The sequence below is a fragment of the Alosa alosa genome, chromosome 4 (assembly GCF_017589495.1).
Source record: "Alosa alosa isolate M-15738 ecotype Scorff River chromosome 4, AALO_Geno_1.1, whole genome shotgun sequence".
Taxonomy (NCBI): Eukaryota; Metazoa; Chordata; class Actinopteri; order Clupeiformes; family Clupeidae; genus Alosa; species Alosa alosa.
The window spans coordinates 4,939,904-4,952,265 of NC_063192.1; the positions used below are offsets into that span (position 1 = coordinate 4,939,904).

The 12,362-nt window shown below is 42.7% G+C and overlaps 1 protein-coding gene across 4 annotated transcripts in view; it reads left to right on the forward strand.

Annotated features, from left to right (window-relative positions):
* Window positions 1-10,306, forward strand: part of uckl1b (uridine-cytidine kinase 1-like 1b) — a 32,033-nt gene extending 21,727 nt beyond the window's left edge. For all 4 annotated transcript variants that reach the window (XM_048240482.1, XM_048240484.1, XM_048240483.1 and 1 more), the window contains exons 9-15: window positions 1,552-1,650; window positions 2,432-2,525; window positions 3,423-3,485; window positions 3,755-3,877; window positions 5,072-5,179; window positions 6,979-7,135; window positions 8,284-10,306. In XM_048240482.1, the coding sequence (XP_048096439.1) occupies window positions 1,552-1,650; window positions 2,432-2,525; window positions 3,423-3,485; window positions 3,755-3,877; window positions 5,072-5,179; window positions 6,979-7,135; window positions 8,284-8,363 (724 nt within the window). In that variant the 3' untranslated portion in view covers window positions 8,364-10,306. The remainder of the gene's footprint in view (window positions 1-1,551; window positions 1,651-2,431; window positions 2,526-3,422; window positions 3,486-3,754; window positions 3,878-5,071; window positions 5,180-6,978; window positions 7,136-8,283) is intronic.
* The last annotated feature ends 2,056 nt before the right edge of the window (window positions 10,307-12,362 follow it).

Here is a 12,362-nt window from a genome sequence, read left to right on the forward strand (position 1 = left end):
TCGGTGGTTGTGCAGTCTTCAACTGGGCTCAGAGGTGTGGAATTACTGCAATCTTCAAGTGGTCATTTCTACAATGTCCAGCCGATTGGCCTGATCTAGGGGTTTTTTATACAATAATTTGTCATTTTCTTAATCTCTTAATATCTTTGGATATGTACAGTACTGTGCTAAAATCTCAGGCACCTTACATGTTTGTTTATTATATTGTTTATTTCTCACTTTCTTAATTAGAATATGACCAGAGAACACAGGAAATATGTACACAGTAGGCCATTTAAATACACATCAAATGTAGTTTTTGTTCTGATACCAGTCCAATTTCAGTCTCAAGCTACATTAGATTTGTTCTTTTAGCAGTGTTCTAATGACCAGTCACCCAAAGGGGGAAGCTCTTGATGGAGCTGTCGTTTCCAGCCCAGGCCACTGATGGGCATGCCTGGCCTGCCAGAAGCTGTGGGTAGATACAGCTACAATGGGGGTCTCGAGATCAGCTGCTGACTTGACCGTGGGCCACCCTATACGGGATGACCCTCTACATTGTGTTCCCATGTGGTAATGCAGTGTCAGCTTCCCTCATCAAGGTTCTTTGAATAGAAACTTTTCCACTTCACTGTAGGTGAGCAATGAACTCTTCCAGCTGGAGCTTTTCCATGAGCTTCGATCTGTCCGTGTCGTCAGCTCCTTCTCACTTCTGGGACACATACCAATGTGTCAGAGCCAGAACCAGTACCAGTACCAACCGGCTTCACCCCTTGCGAGATTGGTCATAATAACACAACACATATATGATTCCTCTATCTTCTGGTTGAATTCTAATAAAGGCAATGAGAAATGAACATATATGGTCATCATAGCATTGCTAAAATAACAAATCTAATGGGTGCCTTTTGCACAGTACTGTATATTTGGTACCTCGGCACTGTACAATACAAATATTATATCATTATTGTATTATATAATAATCGTATACAAATGGGTCCATATAAGGTGGACACACATCTGGGATGCTCAGGCCACCTTTTGGTTGATTATGGAGCAACCTGTCCATTCCCTGTTTGGGATTATCCACTGAAGTACTGTTCTAATTCCACTTTCTGCAAATTGCCATAGCTCTACGCTGCCAGGAAAACTAATCCTCCTTAGTGTGTGCGTGCGTGTGTGTGTGTGTGTGTGTGTGTGTGTGTCTGTTTGCCTTTGTGCTCAATCACAAGGTTTCCCACTAACCCACATTAATGTGTGCTCAACGTTTCATGTGTCAGTGTGTACTAGAGTCGTGCAGAAATGTGAGGTTTTTGTGTAATTTGTGTGTGGGTGCGTGTGTATGCGATACATGGAGGAAGTGTTTGTGTGTGTGTGTGTGTGTGTGTGTGAGAGGGAGAGAGACAGGGAAAGTGTGTGTGTCTGCAATGTCAGTGTGGGTGTGTGGGCTGGTAATTGTCTGTTTTTGTCTGCATGGACAGATTTTGGTCTGATTTTTTTTTTCCTTTTCTTTTTTTTGGTGGCTAACTACTTCCTCTTTCAACTCCATGTGTGTGGTTGTCATGGTTACAGGGCTGCATTGGCCTCTGCTCATCAGGCTCAGCCCCTCCCACAGACCCTCAGCGTCCTCGAAAGCACGCCTCAGGTCAGGGGCATGCACACCATCATCAGGTCAGTCTCACACTCCCTTACTCTCTCACACACACACTCATACTAATGCATAATGAAACACACACACACACACATTCATTCATTCATTCATTCATACTCATGCATGAATATACACACACCCGCATTCGCACACACACACACACATGCACTTTTGAACCATACACACATACCCATACAAACACGTGCATATAAACCATACATACACACACGCACAAACAAACACACACATTCACACCTTAACCATCCGTCCCACACATGCACACACAGAAGCATCTCCTATCTTGCTCGTGCACACACATTCACACCCAGAGCTGCGCACGCCCACCTCCACTCTAGCGCTCCCCGCAGGCCTTATTGTGGTGAGGGCGCATATCTGGTGTCTGCATGCAACAACACACCAACCCTAACAAAGGGGTCAGTGTGGACAGTGTGGACACGGGTTGGGAGGCTTGTCTGTCCACACGCACCTCTCTGATTTCCTCCACCCCTTTTTTGTCTCTCTCTCTCTCTCTCTCTCTCTCTCTCTCTCTTTTCTTTCTTTCTTTCTTTCTTTCTTTCTTTCTCTCTCTCTCTCTTTCTTTCTTTCTTTCTCTCTTTCTTTCTTTCTTTCTTTCTTTCTCTCTCTCTCTCTCTCTTTCTTTCTTTCTTTCTTTCTTTCTTTCTTTCTTTCTTTCTCTCTCTCTCTCTCTCTCTCTCTCTCTCTCTCTCTCTCTCTCTCTCTCTCTCTCTCTCTCTCTCTCCCCCTGTTCTCTCCCCTGTTCTATCTCTGTCTTTATCTTAGGAACAAAGACACGAGCCGAGATGAGTTCATCTTCTATTCGAAGCGGCTGATGAGACTGCTGATCGAACGCGCCCTGTCCTTCCTGCCCTCTCAGGTGAGGGAGAGACGAGCAAAGAGAGACAGACAGGCAGATACACAGGGAGACCGACTATCTCACACACACACACACACACACACACACACTGGCAGACAATCAGACAGACACAGGGAGATAGTCAATGACAGACAGCCATTTGAGAGATGCAATATTTATCTTTGAACATGCATTAATTATATGATTAATTTCAAGAAGGCAACTGCAGTGCAAAATGCTCTTGCTGTGCATATTTCAGTGTAATTGACTTTAATTGAATAGAGAAGTACATGAGAGGTATGGGGCATTATGAGGGATAAAGATAAACAACATGGAGCTAGCCAGACAGATAGATAGACCGATAGATAAACAAGTCTGTGTGTGTGTATGTGTGTGTTTGTGAGAAAGAGAGGAGGTGAAAGTGTGTGTGTGTGTGGAGGTGAAAGTGTGTGTAGTGACTTAGCAGTGGAAACTCTGCTGAATGGGCCACCACCACAGTGGAAAATGTGCTGTGAGGTGTAGCACTAGACAACAGCAGGGGCAGCCAGCTAGCGTTAGCGTCTGAGCCAGGCTGACATTTAGCCTGTCCTATGAAGCAGGACTTACAAGGGCTGGTTCAGTGCCCAACGCGCCACTCACCGAGGTTAGCCTCATTGGACAGCTGCAGCAAAGGGGGTTACACACTTCTCTCTTTTGTCCTATCTGAACCTCTAATCTGTCTCTTTCAACATACACACATACAGATACTTTTTTACTCTCTGTGTCTGTATCAAACTTCACACTCCAGCACACACACACACACACCAATACACTTTCTGTCTATGCCTATTTTTCTAACTCTGTCTTTCACTCACTCACTCACTCACTCACTCACTCAAACACTTTCTTCTGCTTTCTCTCTCTTTATTGCCGTCTCAGATACACATTGTCCAGACACCTCAAGGACAGGACTACGAAGGGCAGACTTTCCATGGCAAGAGGGTAAGTAAACACACAGTAATATTGCCTCTTTCTCTCTCTCTATCTATCTATCTCTATCTCTATCTCTCTTTCTCTCTTTCTTTCTGTCTCTCCTTCTCTTTCTGTCTCTCCTTCTCTTTCTGTCTCTCCTTCTCTTTCTGTCTCTATCTCTCTTGCTCTCCACTCCTGTCATATAGATGTACTCATTGAGGCCACAGGCTTTCATCCTCTCTGCCTTTGCTTTTCATTGCAGCATGAGCGTAATTCTTGTCCCTCTCGTCTTGCCATAGATCACTGGCGTGTCCATCTTGAGAGCGGGCGAGACCATGGAGCCGGCGCTAAGGGCCGTGTGTAAGGACGTCCGCATCGGAAAGATCCTCATCCAGACCAATCAGGACACGGGAGAGCCCGAGGTACACACCCACTTGCCTCTGTATTAAAGCAACACCAAAGAGTTTTTTTGTACCTTAAAAAATTTTGTTTCCAAAATTGTTTCCGTGGTTCATCAACTCGTAACAGGGTGAACGGCACTTCTGCATTCGCTTCGCGGCCCTCTATCGGCTATAACCGCACTATGCAAGTTTGCCATATCGGGTAGCGGATCTGTAGTTCGATGGAATGAAACATAAGAAACTACAAATTTGACTTGCATGATGTCGTAATACGATAAACAAATAGCGTGTGTGCGACAGAGGAAAAGTTCTTTGGTGTTGCTTTAAGTGACAATGTAAATATAGCAGCAAGCTATCAGAGAGCCATGGGTCAAGTCTGACATTTCAGCCAAATTTCAAATTTAAAGTGGGAGAGCAAAGCATTTACAGTTACTTTTTTAGCACTTTAACACTTTTCTCTAAAACTGCTTCCATGACCGGGATTGTGTACTCATTTCCACCAGGTGTGTGTCTCAGCTGAGCTTTAGGAAAACCAGAAGATGAAAGTCATTCACTTTTGGGCCTGCTTTTTAAGGAGATTTCCCTCAATCCGCGATAAAACACAGTTATTACGCAGTAGTTTTGTTGTCTGTGATTTTTTTTTAATGACAAGGAGACTACATCGGCCTACATCGGTACATAACTGAAGGTTTCCATTTGCCGTGCTTCTGATGCAACAATTAATTTCCACTATAATCTGTGGAACTGGCTACACCAGATGTGATAGCGATGCGTACATTTGGAGAAATTAGACCAGTGTTCTAACACAATCTTTACACTCTGCGAACGGACCCTTTTTCAAACGCTGTATCTTGTTCTTTCACTGTGTAAAAAACACTTTGGCCATCCGCAGGTTGCTATGTAAATAAATTGACTTGACAATACTAAATATGATCCCTTTCAATCCCCAGTAGTGCTAGTAGTACATTACTTATCAATGAACCCATTAGTTTGAAAAATGTGCACTGCTTGGAGCGCAAAGAGTCTTGGAAATCTGGCAGAATAAATAACTTTGAGTCTTGTGATATTCTAGTCTTATATATTGCGCTAATGTGTTCTGAAAGATAACTTTGAGTTATTGTACCAGTGCTCTGAAGGAGAACTTTGCCTTTTGGAATAGTGTTCTAAAAGATTTGTATTTGTGTGGCTTGCTGACTTGGTGTTCCCTGTGTCCAGCTGCATTATCTGCGTCTGCCCAGAGACATCAGCGAGGACCACGTCATTCTCATGGACTGCACCGTTTCAACAGGCGCTGCTGCCATGATGGCCATCCGCGTCTTACTGGTGAGCAGCTCAAAACGGTTGGCCTACAGACCAGGGGCCGTATTCACAAAGCCTTTTACCTTACCACTAGGAGTACTCCTAAATCCCAATAAAAGATTTTAGCTAGGAGTTTTCTCTTAAAAGTTATTCACAAAGCCTTTCAGACCTACTCTTAGTAAGGAAAAACGACAACTCCTAAACTAAGTGTGAGTCTTTGTTGCTATGGATGACGTCATTACTCATGCACGAGCTTGACTGAAGTGACCACCTTGATTGGCTGATGATTGTATGCGCCGAATGATTCCAAACACTTCCCGCTACGATGATGAGTGACAGGTGACAGGTCTGAGAATGCGTGCGCTACACATGTAGTGCGAAGGACGGAAGATGATTAATAACTGAATAAAAAGACCTAGCCTAAATGAATTAAGAGTAAGGCAAAACAAATAGCCTAGTAGCCTAATGAAACATACGGATTGATGCAGTGTCTTTGCAACATTATTAAATGAATCTGTCACCATATGCCTACGTTTGCAAAGAGGAGAACATTTTAATTTGATTCACAATGAAACGTTACATTTAATTTACATGTTGACAATGAGTAGTTTTGGTTGTTGTTGTTGGCATTATTGCATCCCTTTTATGCCTACAATGCAAAATTGTTCCCTCGCGATTGGAAGCTCCTGTAGCCGCATACGCATTTCAAAACATTGCGACGTGAAATGCCACAAAAAGCGGTTTGTGAATAGGTCTTAGTGAGTTAGGAGTCCTCTCGACTTCTTTTAAGCTGTCCCAGACTTAGGTGCTACTTTTAGGTCTAAAATGCTTTGTGAATTACTTTTAGAGAACAAAATTAGGAGTCCTAAAGTTAGGAGTGACACGCCCATTATTTTTAGGAGTTGCTCCTAAATTCGCCAGTTAGGACCTACTTTTAGTCTTAAAATTCTTTGTGAATACGGCCCCAGATTGTTTCTGATGGACATATTATGTAAGGGACAATGGACGACACGGTGGTCTGTTAACAGAAATGAATGCACGCTTGAGGTTGTAATACGGCCCGCCGTGCAGCATGACCACCGTGGAGTCCATTATCCCGCTTATTCCACTGTTGCCACTTGCGTTGTGTTCATTTCCTGTTATAATGAAAGGTTTTAATCGCTAGAACTGTCTTGTTTGTAGAACTACTTTTTCCCGACACATTTCAACTAATTTCTCAACTTGCAGTACAAACTGCCGTTACTAGTTCTAAATGGATGGTTGCTACGGCCAAAGGCCAGTCGTTAGTTCTATCTCTCCCGTTGTCAAGCGGGCATATCCCAGGATTCTGATAAACTTAAGCTTTGAACCATCGCTATTTTACTTAGCCTACTGCCATCCATCTAGCTAAAAGCCACCTCCGTCATATGCTACAGTGTTGCCACAGTACAGTACTGTATGTTCTGAACGTCTGTATTTTACAGCTCAGATGCAACATGACAGTTCATTTAAACGTCACAACGTGTTTGGTGAATTAAGTGTGATCTGGCCAAAAAAATGGCTCTACTTCATAGGTTTTCAAATAACATAATGTCAATGGTCGTTCTAAATTACGTAGGACAATGGGAAATTCAACCAAACAGTGGAATAAACATATACAGTATGTGGGTCATAGTGTATCAAAAGTGCATCACCATTTTACCATGATGAGAGTTGAGTTGTTTTTGAATACCTTTTCGAAGAACCTAGCTGTGCCTTTCCCGATGATAAACCCCTGTGCTTCTAAAGCTTTTTAATGATATTTTTTTAACTGTGTGTGTGTGTGTGTGTGTGTGTGTGTGCAGGACCATGATGTGCAGGAGGATAAGATCCTGCTGGTTTCTCTGCTCATGGCCGAGATGGGGGTCCACTCTGTGGCCTACGCTTTCCCCCAGGTCAAGATCATCACCACCGCCGTCGACAAGAAGGTCAACGCCCTCTTCCACATCATCCCTGGCATAGGTGAGCAGCACTCCGAGCAACCAAATCCACCGCAATATGTGTGTGTGTGTGTGTGTGTGTGTAGTATTACATGTTTTATTGACGTAATAGTTCATATTTTAATCTGATATGTTTAAATGAAAGTCTCGACATGGTCAAACACCCTACTATGGAAGAGGTTTTTTTTTTTCGTTATGGAAAAAGTTGCGTGTGTTGGACACTACAGGACGAGAGACATTTTCAGATCGTAAATCAGCCTTTATTACATGCCTCACTGTTTCCATTGATCCTTTACTCACGCAGTTAACTCAACATTAACTTTAGAAGGCGGCTCTCCGCTGGAAAGTCTGTGTGTGTGTGTGTGCGTGTGTGTGTGTGTCTTGTTGGAGACTGTTGGCTGGCTCTCATCTGTGTTACTGCTCTTATATCTGATGATTTGATTGTAGTTAGAAGCTTATGGCTTTAGAAGCAGAAGATTATCATTGTCTACTGTTACTGCATTAAAGGCTACAAAGGCAGCCCTGTAGACATCCTCCTCTCAGTGATTCTAACAAACGGGATTTTGAGCCTGCTGAGCCTCACGCTGAAAATGGCTAAAGATCAGATACCCAGACTTTTCTTTTTTAAATGTCTGCACCTAACAAATAATTCAGTCCACGGTGTCCTGCAGTGAGATAGTGAGATCCCCATCAGGTTTTTTATTTTCATTATAACATGAAGCTCTGAAAGTGTTCTGAAAGCCTTTTGCCCCAAACTCCTGAGGTCAATGCTGATGTTTTTAGTTCCATGTGTGAAATTCCTCCTTTTTTGTCAGTGTGACATTTTCACATTCAAATATTTGATGCCTGTATTGTGCCGACTTCTGTTTTCTTGGTTATAAAGAAAACTTTTGTTGGCCACTGACCTTGCTTTGATGGTATAGTATTGAGCATGGTTCAATACTTTAAACTAAGCCTTTAACAAAGACATTTCAGTTAAAATTCAGTAAAGTATTTCTGCAAAATACTGTATGTATTTTAGACAGAAAATGTGTGCTGTGTCTGTGTCGATTGGTTGTCTGTGTCTGTGTCTGTGTCTGTGTCTGTGTGTGTGTGTGTGTGTGTGTGTGTGTGTTTTGTTACATATGTCATATTATGGTATAATGACCTTTTTTTCCTCCTTGGATGAAGGTAACTTTGGGGATCGGTACTTTGGCACTGACGCACCCCCCGACTGGAGTGATGAGGAGATGGACGAGCCCAGTTACTAAGGGGCCGACCGATCGCTGTGGTAACTGAGGAAACGAGGTTTCTATGGAGAGGGGGGCACGTTCAGCCTCCCTGTCCGGCAGCTACATGGACCCACACCAGGGAGCTCCAGTGCCCACCGTACAGACCACCACTGTCCACTGACATCCAGCCAGGAAAACAGGGATGGGTTTGGGCTTGAACAAAGGACAATCACTCTATAGACTATTTGTCTTTTCACATTTATGAGTGCGTTTTTAAGGAAAGTGTTGTACATATTTTACATTGACATTTTTTAAAATATTGTTACATATGTTTGTCTGTGGTATAATTGGTGTTGCTGTTGTGTTTGTTGGTGGTGGTGGTGATGTTGTCGCGTTGTGCTAGGAAAAGTGATGTTTTGCCTTAAACGTTATGAACTTAACACTATCATCAAAGACTTCGGAGTGCAGTTCGAAAAACTGGTGAATTGGTGACAGCAGACAGAATTGGAGCTCGTGACACATTTTGGCTGCATTTCTGTTACTTTTTCACGTCTTTGAAGAGGTTGACCTTTTCGAGGCATCCGTGGCGTTTTTTGTTGAGATGCTGCTCGGTGCCTCAACTGCACAGGCACCGCGCAGGTCTTTGAAGGACCTCTTCATGGAAAAAACTTGTGGGCGTCATTTCTTTTACTCTGTCTCTGCTGTCCCCCGCATTCTTTCACTCCCACCAATTCAAACCTGCTGACCAGACCACAAGCTGCAGAAAGCGCAGGTCTTACTAGCCCTCCCACCCCTCAACCCCTATCGTTCTTCAGCAGCAGAGAGGCCAAAGACTTTTCTTAAGAGTCATCCCTGTGTTATTTATAGAAATAGAAGCAAGCTCGCCGAATCTATAAGCGTTAAATAATAGAAACGTTGCCAATGAAGATGTTGCCAAGTGTGGCTGTTATTTTAATAACCTCATGCTTGCACCCGAGAACTGAGAATCAATCGGTAATGTTGGCTACAAGGCGTTATTCATTCATTGGCGCCTTGTTTGTTGTCATAGTCTTTTTGTCCTTCTGTGTATATCGTCTGCTTTCGTATTCATATTTTAGGCTCTTGTATGTTTTATTCTCATGAAATACACAGTAACTTGCTACTTCATGTCTGTCTGCATATATGGCACTGTACTGTAATGGGCGTTAAGCTCAGGTACATACAGGTAGCCTACAGTACACACATGTACGTGCCGTCTTGTCTCACACACACATTCATTCTTCTATCTGTTGCATACACTACTAGTCCGCCAGTCCAGTAAGTTATCACATTGCTTTTGATGAGCAAAACATATCCAATGATCACACCATCTCATTATAGCCTAAAAAAAAAACAATCTACAAACTTTAGCAAACAGCTATTACCTTTGTTCTCCTTAGTGTATAGCTATTTGGCTGAATGAAATGAAAAACAATTGTAGCGCGCAAACATACCTGACCACACTGTGTTTAATGTTTGCAGTGTGGTAAGCTGTTGCCTTGACCATATATGGAATCAGCTGATACGTGCTTGTGTGTTTGTGTAACTGCGGGTCACTTGGCTTATCGATTCCGCAATTCTATTTATGGTTGAAGAATTGTTATGTTGCCATGTTTTTATTTTATTGTCACCCCAGAAAGCACTTGTAGTTTTTGAATGCATATGCAAAATATAAATCTGTAATCATATCTTAGATCTCTCATGATGCCTTAGTTTGATCTTTTCTTCCCTCAGTGACTGTATTGCTTTAAGCTGCGGCAGTTATTTATTTCAAGCTGAAACGGTGTACAAGACGTTTCGGTGTATTTTTTTTGAAGATTTGGTTTGTTTGTTTGTTTGTTTGTTTTGGCTTATGGTGCACTAGACAGCAGTGATTGTACTATCCCCCAAAGATGCAAACACATGCACCTGTGAAGACTCGGTGAAGGAACAAATAAATAAATATGTAAATAAGTAACAAATGACCTAATGACTCACCAGATTCTGTTTTTAACCACTTGACCTGCACTCTGTATAGTGGATGGGTCAACTCCTAACTCACCACAGCAGGGTGGGTATGCATGGATGCTTGCATGACAGTACCTCTACACCACTGGTGCGTGTGTGTGTGTGTGTGTGTGTGTGTGTGTGTGTGTAGGTTTGCCTTGTGTTTAGACGTCTGTGTGCAGTGATGTGCTTTCATTCTTTCTCTTCCTTGCATGAGATGTTTTGTACTGTACAAAAATTGACATCTTAAATCAATTTGATTATTTTATTTATTTCTTGTTCCTTTTGTATCTCCCCTCGGAATATATACTCAGTGTGACATTTCCTAGCAACCTGTGTGTATCCACTGTTGTGTCCTGTTTGTGTCCGTGTGTGTGTGTGTGTGTGTGTGTGTGTGTGTGTGTGTGTGTGTGAGTGGGTGTGTGTGTGTACACACACTTTTTTTGTTTTTCCACTGGCAGTTTCATTTTGAGTAGAAAATTGCTTAGTTTCCTGTACCTTAAAACTACCCCCCCCCCCCACCCCCCTTCAACCAACTTCCAGAAAGGAGTATGTGAACTGAACACCACATAGAACACTACTCTGCCCACGTGCCAAGCAACTGATTTGGGCTAAAGCCTACAGTGGCCTGGACAGACCCAATTCCATCTCTGAGGTCTGTGCTTGTTGCTCTCCAGCGTGTGTGTGTGTGTGTGTGTGGGGAAATGACACGTTGTGTCTTTCTGCACCTTTGTTTGAGACTGGAGGAGAGGAGAGAAAGGCTTGCACCCCTCATTCACACACACACATACAGAGAGAGAGAGAGAATGCACAGGAAGGATACTGTGGTTGTCCTCAGCGTATGGAAACTAGCCTCGATATCTTTCATCATTTTCCATAATTAGCTTGACTCTCAAAGCAAGGTGAAATCTAAAAAAAAGCTTCAGATGAAGTTAAATAAATGAGTAATTGTGTAGAGTATTTAAAACGCTATTGACCTTTGAACCCACAAACCTATTTTTGTCAGGGTAGTGTTGAGTTTGATTTGGCTTGTTAGACATTTTATAGTTTGTGTACTCTAAGAATAATAATGCATTTAATTTCTTCACAATGAGCAGGGACTTTTAACTGATTATCCCTGGCTGCAGTCATCATGTAATTAACTGTATATTAGGTAGGATGCCATTTATTCATTTTCGCTTCAATAAAATATTTGGTTGCAGATAGATATCTAAAAACTTCAGAGGAAAGTGTACAATAAGTATTTAACATTTCACACAGCATATAATTATTAAAAAGTAATCTAAAATCTAAAAGTAATCTAAAGTATAGTTTGATTTGCATTAACATAAATGAATGCACAATAAAGTACACCTGTTTAAACAAAATGAACATCCTCTCTGATCTGCGTCACAACTAAGCTATTTGTGCGCAACAGCTAGGTATATAGAAGTGTATGAGTGAGCTAAATTGGTCTTTTTCAAATGGGCCTCGATATTGAGATGTCATGGAAAGTTTGCCACGAGCGCGATCAGACTGACAAACAGGAAGAAGACTAGCGCTCATATGTGGCAGAGCCTGCATCCCCTGAGCCTTAGGAGATCGCTGGTGTGCTCAGATACACGCGTGAGTAATTGTGTGTGTGTATACACCCATGGCAGCGTGCTCTTCAGAAGCCTAAACCTGACAGAGGAGCGATGCGGAGAGGTGAACTTTCTGGTGAAGACGTCCTGTCCTGCCTATCAAGAACGGACCCTATCTGCCTCTCTCTCTTCTCTTGCTCTCTCCTTTGGTCTATTTCTCCTTTCTCTTTTTAGTATCACACTCTTTCTCTCATTTTCTTCTCTCTCTCTCTCTCCTCCTCCTCTCCCTCACCCTCTATCTCTGTCTCTCTCTCTCTTTCTCTGGATGGAGGACCAGCCTGCTACAGGTCTGTACAAGCGTTTGAGAGAGCTGGGCTTCCATGCTCTCTCCCCCCTGTCCTTTCTCATACATAATAAGGCTGACACAGACAGGGCTGGATGGGTAGCAGGGGCGGACGGGGTGAGTGGGAGG